Source organism: Telmatherina bonti (assembly GCF_933228915.1).
Source record: "Telmatherina bonti genome assembly, chromosome: 9".
NCBI lineage: Eukaryota > Metazoa > Chordata > Actinopteri > Atheriniformes > Telmatherinidae > Telmatherina > Telmatherina bonti.
This window is the reverse complement of record NC_136627.1, coordinates 19,178,541-19,204,210: the sequence shown is the minus strand read 5'-3', so window position 1 is coordinate 19,204,210 and position 25,670 is coordinate 19,178,541. Positions and strand designations below refer to the sequence as shown.

At 37.6% G+C, this 25,670-nt stretch overlaps 2 protein-coding genes across 2 annotated transcripts; one reads left to right on the top strand and one right to left on the bottom strand.

The window, feature by feature from the left end:
* The first annotated feature begins 651 nt into the window (after nt 1-651).
* naalad2 (N-acetylated alpha-linked acidic dipeptidase 2) lies at nt 652-11,382 on the top strand. The gene is made up of 20 exons (XM_079246259.1): nt 652-765; nt 1,101-1,212; nt 2,099-2,285; nt 3,918-4,019; nt 4,120-4,245; nt 4,346-4,426; nt 4,512-4,617; nt 4,696-4,789; nt 4,969-5,064; nt 5,644-5,729; nt 5,911-6,030; nt 6,103-6,185; nt 6,274-6,337; nt 6,469-6,536; nt 6,644-6,735; nt 8,023-8,113; nt 8,322-8,586; nt 9,225-9,306; nt 9,427-9,519; nt 10,525-11,382. The coding sequence occupies exons 1-20, from the start codon at nt 684-686 to the stop codon at nt 10,712-10,714; spliced, it is 2,220 nt and encodes a 739-aa protein (XP_079102385.1). The 5' UTR covers nt 652-683; the 3' UTR covers nt 10,715-11,382.
* A 194-nt stretch (nt 11,383-11,576) lies between these two features.
* Nucleotides 11,577-24,606, bottom strand: nlrc3l (NLR family, CARD domain containing 3-like). The gene is made up of 12 exons (XM_079246234.1): nt 24,413-24,606; nt 23,515-23,691; nt 22,632-22,724; nt 21,519-21,690; nt 21,280-21,421; nt 20,265-20,357; nt 17,518-17,870; nt 16,368-16,583; nt 15,633-15,808; nt 15,257-15,530; nt 14,937-15,152; nt 11,577-13,490 (listed from the first exon to the last, which is right to left on the bottom strand). The coding sequence occupies exons 1-12, from the start codon at nt 24,457-24,459 to the stop codon at nt 13,104-13,106; spliced, it is 2,346 nt and encodes a 781-aa protein (XP_079102360.1). The 5' UTR covers nt 24,460-24,606; the 3' UTR covers nt 11,577-13,103.
* Between the last annotated feature and the right edge of the window lie 1,064 nt (nt 24,607-25,670).

Sequence of the window (25,670 nt, the reverse complement as noted above, 5' to 3'; positions counted from 1 at the left end):
GTTTTTTAAGCTAGATTCTAAGAAACCAATACAAATGATTCTTCTTAAAGACATCGCGGCGTTTATGGGGGTGGTTGTGAAGTGCTGTTGAAATTTTACTGTGTGTTCAGTATTTTGCTAATGTGAGGACAATATCATGTGATTTGCACTATTTTTATCTTTGTCAAATGATTTAGTGACTCGTGGTCTGTAGACGCATCTGTTCTAGTTTTTCCTCTCATTTTTTAAACCCTCTCCTATTTATCTTTGTTTTGAAATATTATCTGAACATCACAGTTTGCTGGTCAAGCACTTTGTAACTGAACTTAAGTGAAAACTTGCCAAACTTTACAGACATTTCAAAGAGTATCTTGACTTACTCTGTCTAGCTTTAGTGACCCTCTGTGCTCACATTGAGTAACACCGAGTCAGCAAAAGAAGGGCCAAGGTGCAGCTAGTGCACTGACAAATAACTGGCACTAATGACAAGCTCCCTCTCCCAACTTTTCCCTCACTGCCTCTTTTAGCCAGCCACTGTCCTCTTCCTCCCCCCTCCCTTTTTCTCTGTCTCACTCTGTCTCACTTTGCCATTCCCCCTCTCTACACTACTTAAACAAATTACACCCTATCTTTGTCTCTGCGCAGTTGAGTTGCAGAGCTAGCCATCTTAGTTAGTGCACGGCTGTGGGACAAACAGTTTTACAATGAGGAAGGAGAGCAGGTTGATTTGCTGGATCTGGTGGATTGTGATTGTGACATTGATTTTCTTAACAGGCTTCATCATTGGTAAGAAACATAAACACTACAGAGAGTCTGTCATGAGTGCATGTTCTGTTTTTATTGGATGATATGGTCATGACAATGAAAAACTAGAATAAGTTACCAGAACTTAACAATACTATTTGATAACATGGAAAGGAAACTCCAAACATATTTTCATGTATAATACAAGGAAACAATATTATAGATATTTTGCTATAGATATTATAGATATATTTACTCAGTTTCTTAAACAATTCCTTGTATGAACAAGAGATGATGTTGTATGATGATGTTGTCAATAAACTTACTGTTTAATTTTAGTGTTTGCTTGTTTGTCTGTCTGTGTGTGTTTGTTGCAGGCTGGTTCGCCAAGCCCACACATACAAGGACTGAACACCAGAAAGATTCAAGTAAATATTTGAAGGAGTTCCTGAATGAAATGCAGACAGACCAGATCCAAGAGCATCTCAGGTAAAACCCTGCAACCATCTAACCGAGCCTGGACTTTCCAGTCCTGCCTGTAAACTCAAGCATTCTGTGGTATGCAGCAGATTTGACTTTATGGAGTAAAATCTACTTCAAATCTGGTGGAAGGTCCCTTGCATTCAGAAATTGAGGCAGGTGTCCTCTATTGCAGGGGGGTCCAGCTCTGGTCCTTGAGGACCACAATCCTACATGTTTTCCATGTATCCCTGCTCCAACACACCTGACTCAAATGAATCAGTCATAGTACATAATTCATTGGCAGTTGGATCCAGTTAATTGCAACCAGGTATGTAAACAGGAATACATCGAAATCCTGCAGGGCAGAAACCCTCGAGGACCAACTTTGGACACTCCTGCTCTATTGTCTCTTTCAGAAACTGTGATGGCTATTTTTTGTGTACTTCTAACAGGCCAGTGATACTATTTGTACTTGTATTCAAGACAGCTACCTGAAGTAAAAACAAAAAAACTCAAACTGCTGTATCTTGAGATTTTATTTAGCATTTATACAGAGGCTGAACACTGTTTTATGGTATTTTATCATCATCATCATGATATATTCTATTTTACCATGTTGAATAACACTAAATTAACTATACAAGTCATGTTGGAAACATGTTCAAATGGTGTGGGAACAAGTTCTTTGAGCCATAATAGCATCTATTGCAGCATTGTGTGCCTTAGTGAAGAGTGAAGATATGCTGGTCTACAAAGCACATGATACTAACAAGCAGGGACAGATGCAAAATGTGGATCCAGTTGTGTTAAATATAAATTAAATTTCAATCATCATCAAGTGAACAGCATTGCGTTATTCCCTGGGGGCCCATTACACCGATTGTCAAAGTAACAGCTGACATCTTCTTTACAGAAAATTTACTCGACTCCCCCACCTGGCTGGCACAGAACAGAACCTAAAATATGCAGAGCAAATCATGAAGGAGTGGCGGGAGTTTGGAATAGACTCAGTGGAGATGGTGCCCTACGACGTTCTGTTGTCCAATCCAAACAAGTCACAGCCAAACTACATCTCCATAGTCGATCAGCTCAGAAATGAGGTACAGTGAATGAAAGTAAACCCATAAGAGAGCAAGTTAATCATGTTTTCCCCACAGATGAGTTGAGCACGTGAAATCTCAATTGCATGTGTTGTGTTCATATTTTACCAAGTTTGATTTTAAAGTCATTTTAGTTCCAAATACCTTGTGACACTAACATGATTTACCATTTTACGGGTTTAAATGAAATACACAATTCTCTATATTTTCTCCATTTGTGACACGAGCTTTAAAAGATGCTCATTTTCTCACGTACTTGAACAATGACGTGAATTCAGTCCAAACTCCTGAGCAGTCAACTCCTTCATCGAGTTGACAAAGTTGAAAGAAGTGCCTAGAGAGCACAGTTATATACCTTCTCTCTACCATCCTTCTGGATCTGCAGATTTATGAAGTCTAAAGTTCTTTTATGATCTTATTGTCAGAGAAATCTTTGTCTGATAAGAAAAGCTAATAACACTGGGCAAGAGACAACTGTTGTTAAAATTTAGCTCTGCTGCACGCTGAGATGTATTTAGAAACTGAAGCATTATGAGGACTTATACACACATATATATATATATATATATATATATATATATATATATATATATATATATATATATATATATATATATATATATATATATATATATATATATATAGGCACTTGAACTCAACTGGTAGTTATTCAACAGCATTTTTACATCTTATTTTCTGATTTCAACCCTGAAGTCTGTTTACCAGCCAACCAGAATCACCTCTATCTCAAAATCATTCACAGAATTTGTTTTAAGGAACATGAAAAGTTTTAAGAATTAGTTTTAAGTTTGCTGGTATAATCAGGGGTTTGTTCTTAAAGCATCCAGCAACTATGCAGTGCTAACATAATGTCTTATTACATCAGCATAACTCAGGTATTAATATGAAAGCTGAATTTTTTGGTTTTTAGTTGTTATTTTCAACTGTTTTTCACAAAGATGCTTGTGTCTTAAATGAAAGATAGAGACTCCAAAGACAAGACAGGTTTGGAGAACAAAATATTGTTTATATTATACGGCAAAATGACAAAAATCGAGCCCAGACACACAAAGTAATAATAAACTCATGGTCTAATTGATTATATGTACACAATAAGTGATTCAGAAAACTGGATGTAGGTGGAAAATGAACCAGAATTTGAGGGGAGAGAATTTCTATACTAAACAGGCCATAATCTTTCAAAGCATGACAGCTGCAGCTAATTTTCATAATGGATTAATCTGCTGCATATGTCCTAAAATAACCCATTGATGGTTTGATTTAGCAACAAATTTGTAAACACAATCAGCTACTGGACAAGAGCCTGAGGAGTTTCTGAAAATAGTTTCTCCGTACATGTTTGGTGAACTGCCTGGAAATCTTTGGCACTTTGGCATGCACTATATTAGAATTTGATCTGTGCATGTGAAATCTCACATTATAATGTCACTTGTCCTGAGGTAAATTAAGTGGAACAGAAACATTCACATCAGAAAGAGCTCATATTCAAGTAAAGCACAAAAATAAATACAAGAGCTGACAGGCTTGGGATCCCTAACCAACGGGAGGAAAGGTTATCTTGTTAAATTTAATCTTATTTAGCAAGGTCTCATGTTGTGCTTGCTTTCCCAGGTTTTTAACACTTCACTGGCTGAGCCAGTTCCACCGGGTTATGAAGATGTTTCCAACATTGTTCCTCCATACAGTGCTTACTCTCCTAAAGGACAGCCTGAGGTACACCTAAGCACACACACACACACACACACATACACACGTCATAATAACACAAGCAGCTAACAATGCTAAATACTTCTGTTTATGCATCTCATTCTAGGGGGATTTGGTGTATGTGAACTATGGCCGTACAGAAGATTTCTTCCAGTTAGAGAGGGAGATGGGAATCAATGTGACAGGAAAGATTGTCATCGTCAGATATGGGAAAATATTCCGAGGCAATAAGGTGGAAAAATTCAGTCCTGGACTCCAAATGCTTACATGACTTAATGTCAAAGAGCATTTTAAACCCCAGTTTTGTCACACTGTAAATGTCTGGCCCACAGGTAAAGAACGCCATGTTGGCCGGCGCAAAAGGGCTCATTATGTTCTCTGATCCAGCAGATTACTGGGCAGCTGGAGTCAAGGTAGGAGTTTAAAACAGAAACTGTCAATAAAAAATATACAGAATACAAGAATTGCTTTCCTAACTGAATATTTTCCTGTTTGCAGCCTTACCCTGATGGCTGGAACCTGCCTGGTGGGGGAGCACAGAGAGGAAATGTTCTTAACCTGAACGGAGCTGGAGACCCACTCACACCCGGATATCCTGCTAAAGGTGTGTTTGTAGATTTCCTAGAGCTTGTTGAAATGCAGCGAGTTTATCTGACGCAGAGTTGACCCCTCTCCCTTACAGAATACACCTATAGATTTAAACTGGAGGATGGAGTGGGGCTCCCCAGTATCCCTGTGCACCCAGTTGGTTTCCATGATGCAATTCACCTGCTGAAGTACCACTTTTTCTTTTTTTTGATAACAACATGGATCAGATTCACATAGAGAGGGGAAAAAAAACACTTTAAAAATATAATTTAGTACAAAAAGTGCATCTTTCATTGCATTATTTAAATAAAGTGTACAGGTAATTCATCATATTTATAGTATTTGTGTATTTTTCAATATTCAACAGAAATATGGGAGGACAGATCCCCCCAAACAACTGGAAAGGAGCTCTGAATGTCTCTTACAGGATTGGCCCAGGCTTTACAGATGACTTCAAGAGCCAGTAAGTGCCAATTTAAAGCTGTCATCATGTCAGTGTAGAAGTAGTCACTTAAGTTCTCTTCACTTTGCTATTATGTGATCGTGTCATCCTTCATGCTGCTTCAAAACAGACATCTTCCCTCTCGATTGCCACTTTAGTCTTGTTTTCACTCTCTATTTTATTGTTTCACATGTCTCCCCCTGCCTGTTGCTCTTCAGATTAAATGACCCTGAAGTGGCAAGTAGCCAACAGAAGTACAATGGAGGCTCTTGTGCCTCCTGTTTGTGACACACATTCACAAACACAGCACAGGACAAATATGGCATGTTAGGCAGCCTTTCACACTGCAGTAATGTCACTTTTTGTGTTTCTGAGTAAAAAAAAAAAAAACAAACTCTAAAGGTGGTTCTGTGCAGAGCTGAATTTATGTAGCGTGAGAGTGGTGCCTCTCGATACCTCTCACAGCCTCCTCTTTTCCTATTATTACAATTTTCCGAATCTGCTATGAGAGCAAATTTCATATCACTCATTTTCCAGGAAACACAACTCTGCTGATTATTATATCATTAAATACTTCATTTTCACCTATGTCTGTTGCAGAAAAGTACGTATGAACATCTACACAAACAATCAGATAACCAGGATCTACAATGTTATTGGAAGGATCAGAGGAGCTCTGGAGCCAGGTATACACAATCAAAACTCATGCAACATGCAGCTGTTGTTCGATATAAAGAGGGGTGTTGATGGGGCTTAATCAGCTTCTTTCAGAAGAAAAACACACGCTTCTTTGATTGCTTAAAACTAAAACACAAATTTTCATTTAGTCGCCACCTTCCTGCCTCTTCAACTTGTGTTGTTGTGTAGACAGATATGTGATTCTTGGAGGGCATCGTGATGCTTGGGTTTTTGGAGGAATCGATCCTATGTCTGGGGCTGCGGTGGTGCATGAAACTGTCCGGAGTGCTGGCAAGCTGCTTGGAAAAGGTATGATTTTGCAAGGAAACAAATAATTGCATCACTGCATAGCTACTTAGTGTGCATTTACTGTGTGCATAGGCTGGAGGCCAAGGAGGACTATAATATTTGCTAGCTGGGATGCAGAGGAGTTTGGACTGCTGGGATCTACAGAGTGGGCTGAGGTGCCACATATGCAAAGACACGCACGCACACACACACACACACACTTATCTCAGCACACACATTACCTATGTATTATCTTGTCCACAGGACAATGCCAAGCTACTGCAGGAGAGAGCAGTGGCTTATATTAACGCTGACTCTGCTATAGAGGGTGAGCACAAGCATTTCAGTGTTTGTAATCTAAAAGATTTCCTTAAAAAGGAAAAAGATTAATATCAAATTTACTTTAGTCCGAGTTGGTTTTGACTTGTGTGTCTTTGTGCTTTTATATACATTTATCAGGCATGTACACATTGAGGGTTGACTGTACTCCATCACTTCACACCTTGGTGTACGATCTCACCAAGCAGGTGAGCTCATCTAAACACATATGGCCGAAACTCAAAGATAATGAGCTGGTATCGTTCAGTTCCTTTAATATCCATGTTCCTGTGCCTTTTTCTTTTTTTTTGTTCAGATAGTCAGTCCAGAAGAAGGAGAAGAGGGAGTTTCTCTCTATGACAGTTGGCATAAGAGGGACAACTGGACCAACGATCGTGATGCACCCAGGTAAAAAGCCCAATCTATAAACTTACCACAATGACAAGCAACAGTTAGCAAATTAATTAGTGGAGGGCCAAACATCATGTTGCTGAAATGTGTCACAGCACAACCACAGCTCAGGATTATTTATCCTTCAATGCAGATGTTGGGAAATATAAACCCACATGTTTTAAGCTTAGAAAGAATCTCCCAAACATTCAAGCTTTGCCCTGAGGCAAGAATCAGATCACTATAAAAAATAGTTTCAGGTCCAGTTCCTAGCAAGATCATAGATCATGTTGTTTATGGTTGCATTTGGATTGTTGACTTATAGAAATTGTAAACCTTTATGAAAGCCTGAGAACGCTGGGAGATCTCCACCCAGGGTTGCTCTCCAAGTTAAAATACCCCATTTTTATATATTCAAATGAATGATGCTGCCATCTCCATCTCAGATTGTGGAAATAGTAGATTGTGCTGTTGAAAATTGTGCTAAATTGTTTTGGGAACAAATTGGTTGTTCTTTTTTCCCAGATCAGATGTCAGGAAGTCTGTTTGCTGCCTTAGAGTAAATTTCCCACAGGCGGTCATGTACCTTTTTCCAAACCATCCATCCATTTTTTCTGAAATGATTATTCCAATGTAAGGTCACAGTGACCTCAAGCTTTCCCAGCAGCCACAAGAGTCAAAATCCATCCTGGACAGATGGTTAGATCATCACAGAGCCACCACTACAAGCCTTAGCAATGAATTATTTCCAATGTTACATCCAAGGAGTTCGATTATGTACATGTGGTGTGGTGCCCCTGGTCAGGATGCCTCCTGGACGCCTCCCTGGTGAGGTGTTCCAGGCACGTCCCTCTGGGAGGAGACCCTGGGGAAGACCCAGGACATGCTGGAGGGATTATATCTCTTGACTAGCCTGGGAACGCCTCGGGATCCCCCCCGCAGAGTTGGCAAATGTGGCTGAGGAGAGGGAAGTCTGGGCTTCCCTGCTTAGACCGCTGCCCCCGCGACCCGACCCCGGATATGCGGCAGAAGATGGATGGATGGATGGATGGGTGTTTGTAGGTGGATAAGGAAACATAAAAATAATTGTGTTGTGAGATTACTTTGAAATATAAGAAAATGTGAAAAACTAAAAGTTGTCTGAAACATTTCCATCACCTTGCTTTCAGCAAATTATTGAAATGCCTTTTCCATCTTACTTTTATGTGCCCACAATTTGGGTTCAAAACTAGCTCTGATTCTCTCCTCCATAATCTAGTAAATAAGTTACTAAACAAGTGTGTCCTCTACTCTGGTGCACTGTAGGATCAGCAAACTTGGTTCAGGCAGTGATTTTGAAGCATATTTCATCCGTCTGGGAATTGCTGCTGGCAGAGCAAGATACACAAAGAACAAGGTATGAGGTCAAACTTTAAGTTATTTTTTATCTTATCTGTGTCAGTTTATACACTACATCTGTTAGTAATGTGTTACACTGTTGAACAAATTCTGGATTTAAATAAACTAAGAGCTTGAGTTGAATCAGAAGATAAGGAAACATCTTACTGGTGGAACTTTATTTGAGCATGTGGGGACTCAGTGAAATGTTTTGTGTTTCTTTGCAGAAAACAGAGCACTACAGCAGCTATCCTGTTTATCATAGTGTGTATGAAACCTTTGAAATCGTGGAGAAGTTTTATGATCCTTCCTTTAGGAGGCTTCGGGCGGTGGCCCAGGTGAGAGGTGGGCTCATCTTCCAACTTGCTGATTCCCAGGTGCTTCCTCTCGATGTTAATGAGTATGCAGACTCACTGAGGAAGTATGCACAGAGCATTGCACAGCTGGCACAGAGGAATCCGGAACAAATGGAGATGTACAAGGTGTCATTTGGTGAGTTCATGTTTACTATCAGAATTGTTTGAAGCTGTACTGATACAGGTTAATTCTATTTTATTTTATTTTATTTTATTCTATTCTACAGTCATTTAGCAGATGTTTTCATCCAAAGCGACTTACACATGAGAGAGAACAACACAAGCAGGAAATCAAACAGTAGAGGACATCATAGGAAGGTGCTAGTGGACTGTTCAGTTGGAAGCAGGTCCTTACCTTACATGAAGTGTTACAGGCTTTTTTTGTTTGTTTTGTTGTTGTTTTTGTTTACTCCCTTCCCACCCCACAATATTATCTATGTTAAAATACAAAGAATTAATACAATGTTTGTTGCAAAGAACTGGGCTACATTCTCCAACTCTTCTGACAAATACATCTAAACTAAGTGTCCAAGTGCTCATTGAAGAGCTGAGTCTTCAGCTTGCTCTTAAAAGTAGACAAGGACTCTGCAGAGAGGACAGAGTTTGAGAGGTCATTCCACCATCGTGGCACAACAGAGAAAAAGAGTCTGGCTAGTGATTTTGTCCCACATATTGGTGTGATGATGAATTTTTCTAAATGAACCACTCAAGTGTATTGTTTTCCTACAAGTAATTTGTGAGCAAAATTCTCTGTTCTTTATCTTTTTTCCCCAGATTCCCTGTTTTCTGCAGTGCAGAACTTCACTGTTGCAGGCAGGGATTTCCATGAGCGCCTGCAGACTCTAAACAGAGAAGAGTAAGAGTGTATATAATTTACTGTACATGTGAAAATCAATTGGGAAATATGCTGTATTTCGGATTGGTCAGGACATGTGGTTGAAACCAGAAGTAATGTCATCTGTTTTGTCTGCTTCAGTCCTCTGCAGGTCCGGATCATGAATGATCAGCTCATGTACCTTGAAAGAGCCTTTATTGACCCTCTTGGGTTACCTGGCAGACCTTTCTACAGGTTTGGATAACATAAACACTTTTTTTTCTATACAAAAGACAATTTGTCATGAAACCATGTGCCACTGCCTTCAAACTGGGGTGTTTGTTGTTTTTATCCCGTTTATTTGCTAAGCACAATATTTTATCAATGTTTTCTGTTTACAACTTCAATACGTTATCTCACATTGCCATTACCTCTGTGACAGTATGTCTCAAACCTACTTTTAATCTTCGCACAAATTAGCTTTGTTTCATGAGTAGACCTGCTTTATAACTACATGGGCTTATGTGTTATATGAGAAGTGAACACAAAGACATTGAGTCACCAGTTAAACACGAAGTATTTCCTGTCGTCTTTAAGAAGTGTATTGTTCTGTCATCATTGTGTGCAGCATGTTTTCATCATCAGACAAGTTTATACTTCTACTTTTATCATGTTTTATTGTCCATATAACTGTTTTTTAACTTCATTAGTTCTTGTTTTGTTTTGTTTTTTTAAAGGCACATTATTTTAGCAGCAATTTAGTTTCCTGAGTGTTTGCTATCAGCTTGATGACAACTTTTCACTTTTAGACTACTATGAATTAAACCCACCAATGTTCTGAATGTATTGATACTTTTTTTAAAATAATTTTGAATAATTTCATAACTGCAGTGCTAGGGTGTCACATTATGTTTTTTTTTCTTTTCATAATATTTACAACCATCTCCTCCTTAACTAACTCCAATGGGGATATTTTTTTCCTTTGACACCCTTTTTAATGCATCTGCAGTATACAGATAATACTAATGCTTTTTTTTTCTTACACTGGCCTGTGAAACAGTACTTAAACAGATATTTCACTAAAGAATGAAAATGCATCCTCTGCACTGCAAAAATGTAACTGCATGCTAGGATTAACTGATCCCTTGAGGAGTCATGTTCACTCTTGAATGTGTTTTCAATTACCACAGAAAGGTTGTCTCGAATATCTACATTCCTTAACACAACACTGCTCTTTCTCTCATCTCTCCTGGGTTTCAGACATGTGGTTTTCGCTCCCAGCAGCCATAACAAATATGCAGGCGAATCTTTTCCTGGGATCTACGATGCATTATTTGACATTGAGAACTCGGCTGACCCAGAGAAGGCCTGGGAGGAAGTGAAGCGGCAAATCAGCATTGCTGCTGTCACCATCCAGGCAGCTGCTGTCACCCTTACACCACCTGCATGAAGTAAAACCTCAATATGATCAGATTTTTCATTGTTTTTGGGTTTTTTTTCTATGGGAGTAAAATATGATCACATGGGATGCACTATCCTCAAGAGGCATACAGAGCTGTCGCTGTATCTTATCTGGTCATTTTTCCACACTAAAGTCATAGCTGAATATCACGTCTTTAAAAATGTTTTATTTTGCGGTTTATTTTGTCCGTTTTCTCTTTGCCTTTAAATCAGTTCAACCTTATGTGTGCACAGGCACACAAAAAACATCCTGCAGTCATGTTGTGGTAAAAGAAAAAATAGATAAATGAACAAAATGGCTTAGTTTGATGTACATCAATACTTGTTGATAATTTTTTATGTCCATTGTGCTAACCAGTAATAAAGATGTTTACATTAATCAAATATTTTCTTTGTAATGGACACATTTAACATCAGAATGCATTAGGTGAGTTTAGTCGCGGAGACTCGGCTCCTAAAACTGCTACTGACAGCAACACTATCTGTTGTCTACCAAGAAAAGAGAACAGGGAGTAAACAGAGGACAAGTGACAAAGAGTCTGATTATCTGCCTGACACTAGATGTAAATTACAAGAATGAGTGTCAAAGTTGCTTCATCTATTTGGTGTCCCTCTATTGTTGACTTGGTAGAAGAATAAGGGCAGGTGCAAGCAAGCCTCTGTGATCAGAACAGCCTGAGTAAGAGAGACCTCCAGTTTTGCAACCATCAGCTGGATCACTCTTCTGTTTATATGGATAAAAATAGAAGAGTGGTCAAGCTGATGGTTCAGAATGATGATGTGGATCCACAAGCTGAGAGCATAAACTGTCCGAGTCCAATCGTTTTGTTACTAAAAACTTAATCTGTAACTCTTAATGCGAAGACCATAATCTATTAAGTACTGTCATCATGACAAAATGCAAAAACTGAACCTTTATAATATTTTAGGGTGAAACAATCAATATGCAAAATTTAGGTTGAATTATTTTGGGAATCCACTGTAATGTATGTATTTTTTAATTACCACCCCCTGGTCTTCCTACAAAGCTGAGCAGCAGAGCACAGGACACAGAGGAGACAAGAGCCAAATATATCCCTTTTTTAAAACAAATCTGTCTTTTCAGGTGGTAACAAGAGAAAGAAAAAAACAACAGAGACAGATGAAATCTGGTACATCAAAATTCACCAGATGAATTCACACAGAAGGCATAAAATGTTCCAGTTTCTAACATCAGCAAGTAAAAACGCTTCAATAAAAAGGCCATTTAATGTATGCATAAGCCTTATAACTAAATTGTATTGAGTAACATGTAAGATACACAAAAATAACTGATATTAAAAGTTGCAAAAACCTTTTTTTAGTGTAGTTTTCTCTTTAAAAAATTAAAATACAATTCATTCTTAACCACACATGCTGACTAATTGAACTTGTATGCTTTACAAAATAAAGATTAAAAAAAAAGTCAACTCAATTTGATTATTTATTTTCTATGCTCATTCCAATTCATGAGTCAAGAGAAAGCTGGAGCCTATCCCAGCCATTAGCATGCTAGAGGGAGGGTACATCCTGGACAGGTTGCCAATCCATCACAGAGCAGACTCAAAAGCATTGATCCTGCATTTTCTGTTCTGTCGGTTCAATCTGTTGTTTTTCATAGATAGATCTTTTCCATATTCAGTTTCAGTTTTTTGTCTCTCTAGCTTCCTCGAAGACATTCAAGAGATTATAAATGACAGTTGTGTGTTTTGGGATCATTGAGATCAATCATATATCTTACAAACTTTCAGATTTCATTAACATTTAGCAGAAACTGAATGCCTTATAAAATGCTTTTGCTCTTTTTTATTCCAGGAGTACCCACTTTTGCCTCATTCACAAAGCATACTGGACCTAATATGCTTAGTGTTTGTTTTTAAATTACAAATAATATCAAATATTTTCCACTCCAAACTTAAACTGTTTCAACTGTTATAAGCTGAGACAATTCTGATCTCTTAATTCAGTATTATTGCACAGGGGTGTCATCATCTTGGTATACCACAGTTTCTAAAAGGCCACGGGTGACATAAAAAAAATGAAGGTAAAAATCTAACAAAACTGAGGATGTATTTATGTACAAGACAAAAGAAATATGCCGTTTGCATATATGTTGCAGCACATCACACATCATGATCACCTTTTTAGTGCAGCTCTAGGCATGCTGGGAGTCTTTTTGGTGTCATACTTAGCGGCAGCAGTGATTGAAAGTTTGTAAATGAATATAAATCTGTTGTAATACTTTTGAGTATCAGGTTTTCATTAATGATAAATTGTGTGATGGGACAGACACTTCAATGTAAACAGTGTTCTTTTATCCATGACACCATATTACATGGCAATCATCATCAAACCCCAACTCACTCATCTGACTGGATCATCTCTCTAAGGCACTCCTTCAGGTTTCCCACTCTGTTTTCAGGAGCCGTTTCAATGGCATGCTCCAGCAGCTTCTGCACCTCATCCAGTCCACCCACCTTTGGGAAGCTGTGTCCATAGAAATGGTCAGAGAGAAGATTGTAGTGGCATTCGGGATTTAGCAAACCACACAGGAAGCGCAGGAACAAATCATAGCGGCCTAGTGGCGAGTGTAAGGCTTGAGCTAAAGCAATCTGGACAAGACCTGCTGCAGACTTGGTCAAATATTTTAACGTTAATGATTTGGGCATTGACAGAAAGCTGGAGTCCAGAATGTTCTTCGACTCCATATGAAACTTCATGAAGACGTACAGTGCAGCCAAGAACTCCTAAAGGAGAGAAAGCAAATGTGCAAGTTCAGTCATTTTTCTGAGCTGCCGTGTTGGGTGGGAATTTTACGTTCTGCTCTATGGATGTTTTTTGTTTTTTTTAAAGACCAGCAGAATAAATGCTCTCAAACACAATTAACTTAAAATGCGTTCCCACATCAGACATAAAGCTAAATATCCATAACTTTTTTTTGGAGTGGTACACATGTTAAATATTGGCTTATTTTTATTTACTTGGAGGTGTCCATCTGCATCACTCTTAGTGACAAGATGGATGAAGAGCCGGGGAGCAAAAGCCCAATGTTCCAAAATGTAAATTGTTAATATGCCTATGTCCATCTCAAACAATGTTCACACTACTAAATCTTAAATTAAACATAGATTTCAGACAGCTTCCTTCCATTAACTTTTAATCAAAACTAGTTGTAGAGTTCAAGCTCAAATAATGGTTAAAACAAGTCAGCTTAAAATTCCATAATCAAGAACGTTATCAGTAAATTACAATGGCATTGACAAATGTGAGCCAACAATTTTTTCACTATAACATTAGATTATTACCCGCTATTTTCTTTAAAAGGAAAGAAACTTAATTTGATATTATTTCATTGAACTTTTATCATTCCCTTTTCACAGTAAATATATGTCTCATAAATCTAACTTCCTTCCTTTCTTAATATGATTTTTGGGCACCAGTGACCTTTATTATAGAGTAGGTTGACACAAAATGGCCCTAAAAGTGAAGTTTTAGAGTTTTGAACTACATACAGAACCATTTCTCTAAAGTTTGAGCCAGACTTCTCCTGGAGCCAGTGTCTATTTAATACATTTTCACTCACATTTACAATTTCAAGATTGCGAAAGGCGACTGCATGGTGGCGTGGTGGTTAGCACTGTGACCTCACAACAAGAAGGAGTCTTTCTTTGTGGAGTTTGCATGTTCTCCCCGTGTATGCATGGGTTTTCTCCGGGCACTCCGGCTTCCTCCCACCGTCCAAAGACACGTTAGGTTAATTGGTTACTCTAAATTGCCCATAGGAGGAGTTGTTTGTTTGTGTTAGCCCTGCGATGGACTGGTGTACCCTGCCTTTCGCCCAAAAACTGCAGGGGAAGGATCCAGCTTCCCTGCGATCCTTCACTGGACAAAGCGGTTTCAAAAAATGAATGAATGAACAAAGACAGAAAGGCTTGGAGATCCAAAAAGGTGGATGTACCTGTGTGTTTGCCTTACTGTAAGATAACTCCTAGTAGTTATAGCATTATATTCCTATTTAATGCAGTTACTCAAAAATAAAACCCACACTGGCCTTAAGCTACATTAACCCCAATTTAGTCAAATGTATCTTTAATTGTGGAGTGTTTTTATCATTAACCAGAGAATACTGGTCATAGCGTGAGTTCAGAAAGATTTACACTGCTAGCACATACTATAAAAGCAAAGAATTTTACCTGGAAGGAGTAGTGTAGAAAAGAGAAGGCTCTTCTTTTATCTGAGACTGTAGTCTGGATCTCAGTGACCATGCCTGAATTCACCACTGCCTCTCTCAACTCCAGCTGCACATCCTTCACGTCCCCTTCATAGAACACACTGGTGTTTTTCTGAAGCATTTTGAAGGCCAACTTCCCCAGCAGCAATATCAGGAAATTCTCTTGATCAGACCATTTCTAGGTGTAAACATACTTAATAAGTTCTAACCCTGCAAGTAAGCTGATTGTTCAAATGATCATGATAGCATTCAGTAAAAATAGCACAAGTAAATGATCATTACCAGTTGGTTCTCAGGCTTGCCATAGTAGTACTGTAGCCTGCGATTGGTCTGAACTATCATCATGTGAATGTAAAATGGTGTCAGCCTAGGAGGTTCCTGTCCGTACTCCAAATAACCAAAGCAGCGCTTGAATGTTATCGCCATCATCCACAAGAAAAAGGGATTGCGACCAAGGATTTGGAGTGTCGGCAGAAGCTTGTAATGTCTCATAATTTTTGCTGCTAGGCCTGCTTCATTGAAGCGTTTGGTCATATATTCATCTTTCATCGGATCACTGGAAAAAAAAAAAAAAAAAAGGCAGACCAAAACAAATTAGAGCTGCAAAATCATAAAACATAAACACAGACATAACAAGGCAAATATGATCAACACATACCTAAAGCCCTGTAGTTCGGTAAACTCATCAATGTATTTAGATGGTATCTGTGAGACGGCAGCACGTCTCCCCAGAATCCAGAGGCGGGCACCAGGAAGCAAAGTCCCTCGGATGATATTTACAACCAGGTGATCAACATGTGCTTTGGTTTTCACACAATCTACAACTGGAGCATTCTGCAAAAGCAAATAAAGAAAAAAAAAACACACACACATATTTTATATATACATATATACATACATATATACATATATATATATATATATATATATATATATATATATATATATATATATATATGTGTGTGTGTGTGTGTGTGTGTGTGTGTGTGTGTGTGTGTGTGTGTGTGTGTATATATATATATATATATATATATATATATATATATATATATATACATACATACATACATAGATATACATTTGTGGGATAGGATTATACATATAAGGGGATAGGATTAATTTTTAAATTAATTTTTTTTAAATAGAAAATGCTTCTGAACTATTAGCACAGATAATAAGTACTCTCTTTCTTGGGATAGTAATTTGGCATGCATAATTATCTTTTTGTTAACATTAAGTTCAAATTAACACTGTAGTGAACTCTATCAATATAGATTAGTTTACTCAAAGACATTTAGCTATTTCTATTCATTTTATTTTGTTATTCTGCATTTAATTATTTAATAATTTCAATAATAAATGAATTTCAGCTGTGTTTGTGTGGCTCAATTACCTCCCAGTCCAGAGGACCGTCGTAGCAATCAAAACAGTCCATTATGAGGAGAAAATTGTCACTCTCTTTATCCAGGTACTCTGTGCATTTCATGGTTGACATACGATACTTGAGCACATCTAAGAAGGATACTACCCCAGTAGGACTGTCTTTCTTTTTCCTGTCTCTCATTAACAAAAAACTCCGAAATGATAGACTTAGAACAAACTGCTGATCCTGAGTAAAAAATGGACAGAAAACAGCACCAATCAATACAATTTTCATAAATGACTAATTCATTTATCATAATTACTTACAAAGAAGAGCCATTTGCAAGATTCACTGTAAACAAGTTCGACATTTTGACAACTGAAATTTTCAGCAAATCCTCATCATGTTTTTTCAAATGATAATCAATTGTGTTGTCTGTTACAGGGTAAGCCGGGTAGACCCACACACAATACAAATTGCTAATAATAGAAGTAAAGTTGAGAAATATTCCCATATTTTCCATGTAAGTCCAACCTTAAAACTCTTAGTTTCTCATTCATTTTAAAGGCACACTGACATTCATCTCACACATTCCCGGCGCTGCCATTGCTCTGCAGCATCTTGATTCTGAGAAACCACAATTCACACTTCTCACAACTTTTTGTGTTTTTATCCGGAGCACAACAGCTTCTAGTTGGCTTGATTTACCATAAACCACAGAATACTCATAAAAATACAGCAAGAGAATAAAGTGCAATAACTGAAATAATAAGTTGGAAAAATTAAACTTCTCTGCTCACTGAAAATTAACTGCGAATTCAGAAAGAAGGATAAATAGAAGTTTTTTAAATTTCTTTTGAGTGATCAGATTTTAACGCATCAGTGTGCCTTTGGTGGATTCTTAAAAATGTATAACTGAGATCCTCACCAGTGCATTTAAGATCCATAGGTAAACAGTGCCTGTGAAAAATGGTAAACTATCTTTCATTTATTTTATTAGCCAAGTGTTTGGAGCCTTAGTCCAAATATATTCACACTGTCTCTGGTTACTTTTAGTAAGACAGTTACCACTCAGTTTACTATAAAGCTCTACCAGACGTACACTAAATTCAACAACTGATCTGATTTTGTCTGTGTAAGAGGATTTTAACATAAAAAAATGTTTTTTATGTAATCTCACCCTGTTGGCGACGCATTCAGCCCAGTCCAAGCCATATTTTGATGCACACACAGACTTGCCAACTCCTGCAAGCCCAGTGGTCACAACTGTCCTCACAGGCGTGCCATCTTGTTTCTTCAGTCTGAAGAGGTCGTTCAGACTAATAAATGTGTCAGGACTTGGGACATTAACAGTATTTGGAGGGTGCCGTAGGAACTCATGACAGGGGTCAATGCCTCCATAACCACAGCGGGAAAGCTCTGGCTCCACATAGATGTTGTTCAGTAAAGACTGCTTTCCAGCTCGAGGCACCCCTTCATTAATGACTCTGTATTTTGCGATTAAACATGTGTTCATCTGGAAACGAGACAACGCTGGTGGCAGAGAAAGACAGAAAGAAGAAACAATAGCGCATGTTACGGTTAATGTTTTGAAGTTTGCTTACGAAATGCAAACTAATTTCCCTTGCAATATTACCAGTATCAAATGCAGATGTTATGTCACCAGAAAAGGTGAAAAGGTTCTCACTAAATAATAGAAACTTTCTTGCTGAAGGACTATTGATACTTGAGGTCTTTAGGGTCACATGTGTGTCACTGACTTTGCTGTCTCCAGTGTGTAGATAATTTTGATAGCTGTTGGTCGCCTGACTAAAAACTGTTTCAACAGCAAGATCCAACTTGTGAAAGGTACTGAAACCACCTGGGAAAAGAGTCAAGCCTGCATTGTAGGTGCAAAGGTGGAAAGGTGATACCTGAAACCTAGGTTTGTTTTCTATTTTAACTCTTCTCTCTCAAACCATCTTTGATATCTGTTCAGAGTATTTAGATAATTATCTTAGACCACTAGACTGTTGAGTTTTGACCTGAAATGCTGCCAGTCATATTTTATGTCATACGTTTCTACATGGTGCAGTTTAGTTTCTCCAATAAAAAGATCTGTACACTCCTCACTGCAATACACTGTACCTATAGCACGCTTAATGTGTGTTTCCTTCCTTTGAGTGGACCAATTTCTGTCAAACGATATTGCTTATATTGAAATATAGAGGATTGGCATGTTAGTAGAGGATTAAAAGTTTCCCACAAACTCCAAACAGTATTTTTGCACCTGGTGACTGGTCTTTGAACAATTTATAAACCAGAAATACCCTTGCTAAGAAATCGTGAGAGGCTTTTAGAGGAGAGGTTAAACTTTCTCAAGAACCAAGAAACAAAGTCCAGGATTGCCAAGACCTGACACCAACATGTCAGCTGTAGGTTAACTTAAGATAAAACTGGCATAGAAAATCATTTAGGACAGCAATAGTCTTTAATTTAAATAGAAAATAATTATTTCTTTGTTACTATAGACTAGGGTTGTCTCAACACCAAATTTCAGTTTTGGTACAGATAGACCTGTCATGGTAACAAATTTTGCCATGCGATTAATTGTCTCAGAAATTATTGCAATAGACGATAATATTTCGCTAAGTGATTGTTTTTGTCATTTTGAGACCATTTTCAACTAAAATACCAATAATGCCAAAATAATGCAAGTACACCCCTTCAAACATCAACATACTTTAATTTCTACAGACTCTGTCTCTGCAAACTCAGTTTCCATGGGGGTCCAACATTCTTCCAAACCAAGATTTGCATTAAATAATGGGCTCCTCTGTCCAACAAAGGTGACATTGCACTAAGAATTACTGAAGGAGAAGACAATACATACTCCAAAAAACAAAGGTTCTTCATCTACTATTGGCTAATGTACAACTTCAGTGTCTAGTACATCGCAGCTGAATTTGGAGCTGCATCAGATCCTAACAGTCTTGGGTTGATCGAAATTCTACGAGAACGTTTTGCAAATTCTTCCACATCTGACCACGAGCCATTCCTCTTATCCAGAACTGCCTATCACCCCACAAACACATATGTTCTGGTTGTACATACCCACAATACCATGCGCTGAACCCATAGTACACTTTGTTTTATAGTCTGCTTCCTCTGTTTGGTCAACTTGCAGCAGACCAAGAACTGCATTTATAGGCAGACCGCTCCTTTGATTCAAATCAGAATTCCTTTGCACATTTACAATATCTGAGACAAAGCAGATTTTCTGAGCAAAAGGACTAAGATTCAAATCAAAAAGGCTAGTGTGAATGCACCCTAAAGGTCCATTTATGTTCCCTACATACATAAACGGCGACGTCCATTTTGAAACGTCATACATTGCCACCCTCATAATTCCCCATCAACTTTATATTTCTGTAGATGCTGAGTCAGTTGATCCACTAGTGGGAAATGAGTTTAGAGTTCACTTTTGCATTTTGATACCAGTTGGTAGCAGTAGAGCATGTCTATAAATTTGTTTACTACATTCCAAAAACACCAGAAGCAGAAGAATGAAACAAAGTTTTTTGCTTTTCTCCTTAATTTCTTCTGCTTCTCTTTGGGGTGCTTTTCATGAAGCAGTTTGTTATTTTTATCCTGCTCCTTTTTCTTCTTCACTGATTTGGGGTTTTTTTTCCGCTGGTTGTGTGTCAGTTATGTAACTGCTCCTGCAATTTCCAATGCTATTCCTCTGTTTTCTGCTTCAAGTGACAAATAGCTGAGCCCCTTGAAAACAGATGAAATTACATGTATAACTGAAAATGGAGACAAACCAAACTTGCCAACTGTCTGAGCACATACATCTTCTTCGTTGAGCATAAATGGTCCTTAAGAAAGCCAAAACAAATTTCCACATGACCTTGTGTTGAGAGAACCAGCTGAGTGTCTATTTACCTCTGTGACATTGTTCATACAGTTCTTGTGCTTCTTCCATCTTGCCAATAATTTTAAGAGTCTCAATTGTTGACATCAGGGCACGTTCTTGGCCTACAAAAAGTAGTTTCAAACAAAATCAGTATTAACTAGAGATTATCAGAGCCTGTGCATATGACAAGTATACATCTTTGCCTGTGAAACAAAACACTATTCCAGCTGTAATATCTGAAGTAAAAAATTTGCTAAACTCCATCTAGGGCTGGGCGATATGACCAAAATCTCATTTTAATATAATATAGCTAATTTTATATCCCCATAACAATATATATATACACGATATAAAATTGTTTGTGTAATTTTGTGTCAGTCATCAGTTATGTGTCAGATGCGCTTGGCAACGGCAGCAGTGATCTCCTTCCATCTGCAGGAACTATGGTCATATGAAGTTTCACAGGTAAATGCCTGTCGCAGTGTTTGCGTCTGGAGTTTATTATGAACGCTTTCGCCACCACTTGACGCTGCTTTTGCCCATTGACTCTTTTCTTTATTCTGTATTCTTTATCCTGATTCTTGCAGGTGATAAAATGAGTTAGTTGTATCGGAGTCCGTTGTTGGGACTGTGAGCTATTCTTGTCCGTTCTTGTCTTTTTATATCCAAACCACATCCATGCAACAGAAATTTCCCCTTTTATGAAAAAGCTCATCAGCTTTGGTTGGCAAGTAATTTTTTTGTGAATTATCCTTCTCCGAAACACGCCTGCTCCCGTCTTTCTCCATGTCTGTTTACATATTGCAGCGTGCATGCCATAAAGCTCATCTTGACGTAAAAGCTGCAGTAAAGCACCTTATCGTGACGTAAACAATAGAGCCTCATATGAAAGACATTTTCTATTGTCCAAATGATACATATAGTCATATTGCCCAGCCCTATTTCCATCATGTTTGTGAGATTTTAATTTAGGGCAGCCCTCCCCACTAATAACAAGCTTTTGAGCTCCACTTCTTCTGTTTGTGCCATGACTTGTGTTCTTACCAAATCTTTCAATAAGCATGTCCACAAAGTCAAGAACATCTCCATCCACTCTCATGGTAACTTTATTCTGCCAATCACTGAACTTGATCTGAAAGTCTAAAAGCTCCGTGGTGGTAAGGCCCGCCAGGCTTTTCTGCATATTCTTCAAACAAAAGAAAATTATAATTATTATTATTTTAATTAATTTATACATAATATATATATATGTACACAGACAAATATAAATATGATTCACTAACTTTGAATACGTGGGCCAGGTCCTGTTCTGGGTGCATTTTGCCTGGCTGGCTGCTCTCATCACTCATTGAATCTTCTAGTTCAAGGGGCTCAGGTGGTTCGGGAGAACAAGCTTCCAAAATTTCATCCTCTTCCTCCTCATCCTCCTCTTCCAAGTCATCCAAATCCAAAGAACTGCAAGAGTAAAGGAAATTATTTGTAAAATCTTACAAAAATGTGTTTGTTTCTAAGGTTTGTTTAATACGCAGATAAATACTGTAACAAAATAATTATCAAATCAAAATGTATTTGTATAGCACTTTTCATACATAAAGTAGTGCAAAGTGCTTACATATATTAAAACAACAAGTGAAACAATTAGACACACAATCATTCACATACACATACTGAACACACTCCATCCCATGTTGCATGGCAAAACTCTAAAGTAATCTTCTGTCTTTTTAACCAATTATTCAAAATGCTGTTTGTTCAGGTTATGCTCTTATAGCTACGGGTAGTCTATCCATTAGTTATGCAGCCATGGAGACGTCACCTGATGCACTGAGTGGTACCTTGCTCCTTTTCCCTAATGTATAAATATATGACGGTATTGCCATCTCTAACATATTTCTCCTTTTTCCGCAGGTAATCCTGAATAAAAGCTGCTGAACATTTTATTCTGTTTTTCCTGTCCTCTCCACCCCAACCAGTCGAGGCAGATGGCTACTCTCACTAAACCGGGTTCTGCTGGAGGTTTTTCTTCCTGTTAAAAGAGGCTTTTTCCTTCCTACTGCTGCTTCATGCATGCTCAAGATGGGGAATTGGATGGAAGTCACGATTCGATGCAACCAGTTGGTTTCTATTAGCTAGGCAATTTATGAATTGGCTTGAACTGATGTGTCTGTAAAGTGCCCTGAGACAACATGTTGTGAAGTGGCGCTACACAAATAAAGCTGAATTGAATTGAATATAAACTAAAATAAATGAACAATTTTGCAGAAATTGATTACTTGCATCAAAATCAAGACACAATAAGATTTTACAACCGTTGCTTTTTTTTTTTTTTTTTTTTTTAAATGTGCTTCACTTTACATTTAACAGGTCTCAATAGCAGGTAAGTCTATGTCCTTTACCCAGTTTCAAGGACCATGGCTCCCGGTGGTTTGGTCTGCTCCGTGCCAATGGTGTAGAGGGTCTCTGGAGACATTGAACGAACCATTTGGATGCTGCAAAACATAAATCAGAATAGAATAGTATATTTAGGCCTTCAGTCTAATACTAGGTATTTCAAAGCAGTAATAGTGACATTAAATGTGGTTGATGAACAAAAAGTCTGAACAGAAACTCTCTAAAGACAGTTTTTACTTCAAAATTAAACAATCAAAGGAAAATAGTGGCATTAACAACATTGTGCTAACTCTTTCTCCATGGCAGATCTTTGAATAAGTAAGAAAAACCAAAATCGCTGCAGATATGTTTTTGATAATACAACACTTTGGTCTACTGGCATGTAAACATACTGAATAACTGTTTATGCCTTCTTAATTACACTGTAAAGTAACTGGTACAATCATACATCCATTCCTACAAGTTAACTTTAATGGAATAGTGTATGATAGAAGAGTGCTTCATTGATTTATGCAGGGGTGGATGTTTATCCAGGTTTCCATGAAAGATTATCTTGCAAATGTTAAACTGTATGGTATCGCTCTAAGATAGTGAGCTATTAATTTGCATAATTTTATGCAAACTGATTTACATTTTAAAAAAAAATCAGAAATAGAAAAAGTCATCAACTAACTGTGACTCAGACCTTTTGGAAAGTTTTTCCTGGAACAACTTCCAACCATCCCTCATCATGACAGTAAGAATTATATAAAGCTTAATTCAGAGTCTTAATAAACCATGCATTCAGCACAAAGGGAAATTCTGTCAGCAGTGATGTGAAGCTTTCACGTCAAAACCAAATTACCGGCCAAGTTGGGACAATGCTTGAACAGCAAAAAGACAACATACCCCGTCCCTGTATTAACAGGTGGATCAGGTAGCACTGCAGCCACCGTTTCACTAGTCTGCTCCACTTTTATGTCTTCCATGTCATCACTGTCACTCTTCATTGAACCATAACTCGAGGGTGGTCGCCTCTGCTTCATCTTTTCATCATCATCTTCATCATTCACTTTGGTAAAAATACTAGGGGGAGAAATAGAGAATGGTAATATTAAAGTACATCAAGTCCCACGTTTTAATTTGATGTTTATTTAAAAAAGCATACATATCACATCAATGTAGGGAGATTTTCAATAAGTAAAAGTAGTGTGGGAAACACGTTATACAGGTAAACATTTAACAAGGATCATATACAATCACTTGTAACCTTATGACACTGGCTATATACAGAGCAGGTCCTCATGTTTCCAAAAACAAGAAGTACAAAAGCATCTGACCAGTTGCTGTGTGTGTGTGTGTGTGTGTGTGTGTTGGAGGGAAGAGAGAGAAACGACACCTAGGCATTTTACCAGATGTTAACAATCACATGTGAATGGCCAGGTATAACATGTTGTGGTAGATAAGTGTCAAAGTAACATCAATACCATCTCTAATATAATATTAGGGTAATCCTGGCAGGGCATCACATTGTAACAAAATGAGCACAGCTACTTTGCCTTTGTGTAGTTTTGAAGTTGCGGCTGAGATTGTCGTCTACTGAGAATAGCAAACTATTATCATGATAGGTAAGCAACAAATGAAAGATTATGAAATTCACCCTCCTTGTGTTGCACGTTTGTAAAACCTATAGAACTGGAGCAATTAAAAATTTAAAAGGATTAATCGTGCAAAATCAGTTACGCTGAAGAGCTAAGAAAAATGACAATACTCAGGAAACTGTCAATAGAAAAACAGAAACACTCACTTTTCTACTTCTGTGTCCGAGTCCATGCTTCTGGTTAAAACGGACATGCCACAGGTACAAAATGGATTCCAGTCGACGAAACCTTGACAAATACAATAACTTACACTCGACTGAACATACCTGAACCCACCTGGTTTACCTCACCGCAGTCAAAGCTGCTCTCATGCCAACACTGAAACAAAGCTAGCATAACATTATGAGTGTTATAATAAATAAAAAGTTCTTCATTCGCATAAAATCAATATACTTAAAATAAAATATACACTTTAAGAATGTGACACGAGCCAAGAATCTTCATTCCGCCTATTTTCCAGCGGTTGTTTTACTTCCTACTTAGTTTCCTATTCACGTTTCCGGGTCGTTTTCAAAATAATAAAACAATATTTAGGCAAGGTAAGGCATTCTTTATATACCACAATTTAACATAAAATTAATACAGATAAGGAGTTTTGTGTGTGTGTGTGTGTGTGTGTACTCTATTGTTAAGACGGTTATCTGAATTACTTATATAAAAAAAATGTATAAATAAACATGGTTGTTACACGTCCCACTATTGCAAGACTCTTATTTTGAAAGTAGAAACAGACGTTAAGGTAAGATGTAACAGGCGCGTCACAAACAGAATCTTCCCAGGAAACAAAGTCAAGATGAATTTAAAGACCACTTTCTTAAAATCAGACCTATGTTGACAATTAAAGGTTTGCCATTGGTTTAAAATCATGTTTAAATGTAGATTGTAAATGTATTATTTCTATTTAAATTAGTTTATGTATAAAGAAAACTTAATACATAAAAGAAAATGAGAGTGTTAAAAAGAAATAAGGTAGTGTTCCCCTTTTAAAACAGGTACTGAACTTTTGACAAAGCTTCAAACTGTTGTATTTAAAAGCAAGTTTGCGCACAGGCATTTAAACATGTCAAGAGATTCCATGCTGAGATGAATGTGGCTACAACTTTTGTGGCTAATATTTAAATGGTAGAGCAAGTTGTGGACAAGTACACAATTTAGAATGAAATTAAACATTCCTTTTTGTTAGAAATAATGTGTATATTTCATGCCCTGAAAGACATTTAAAATACTCTTAAATAACCAGGCTTTCCCATGGTTTTTAACATTTTATTCTTTAATCTTTTTGACAAACATGAAAATATATTACAAAAGAAGTAAAAGCAGATTTTAAAATGAATCCTGACAGAACACAATTAAATCAGATTGTCTGTTAGAGGGAAAAAAATTGAAAAGAACTGCTGATAATCA

Excerpts from the sequence above, each read along its gene's own strand:
- nlrc3l (XM_079246234.1), bottom strand. The coding sequence starts at position 24,459 with ATGTCCGTTTTAACCAGAAGCATGGACTCGGACACAGAAGTAGAAAA. Across the intron at positions 23,692-24,412 it reads TCGGACACAGAAGTAGAAAA|TATTTTTACCAAAGTGAATG; the intron begins GTGAGTGTTTCT and ends TTCTCCCCCTAG. Across the intron at positions 21,691-22,631 it reads GCCATGGTCCTTGAAACTGG|TTCTTTGGATTTGGATGACT; the intron begins GTAAAGGACATA and ends TTACTCTTGCAG.
- naalad2 (XM_079246259.1), top strand. The coding sequence starts at position 684 with ATGAGGAAGGAGAGCAGGTTGATTTGCTGGATCTGGTGGATTGTGATT. Across the intron at positions 2,286-3,917 it reads TCGATCAGCTCAGAAATGAG|GTTTTTAACACTTCACTGGC; the intron begins GTACAGTGAATG and ends TTGCTTTCCCAG. Across the intron at positions 6,031-6,102 it reads TGGCAAGCTGCTTGGAAAAG|GCTGGAGGCCAAGGAGGACT; the intron begins GTATGATTTTGC and ends CTGTGTGCATAG.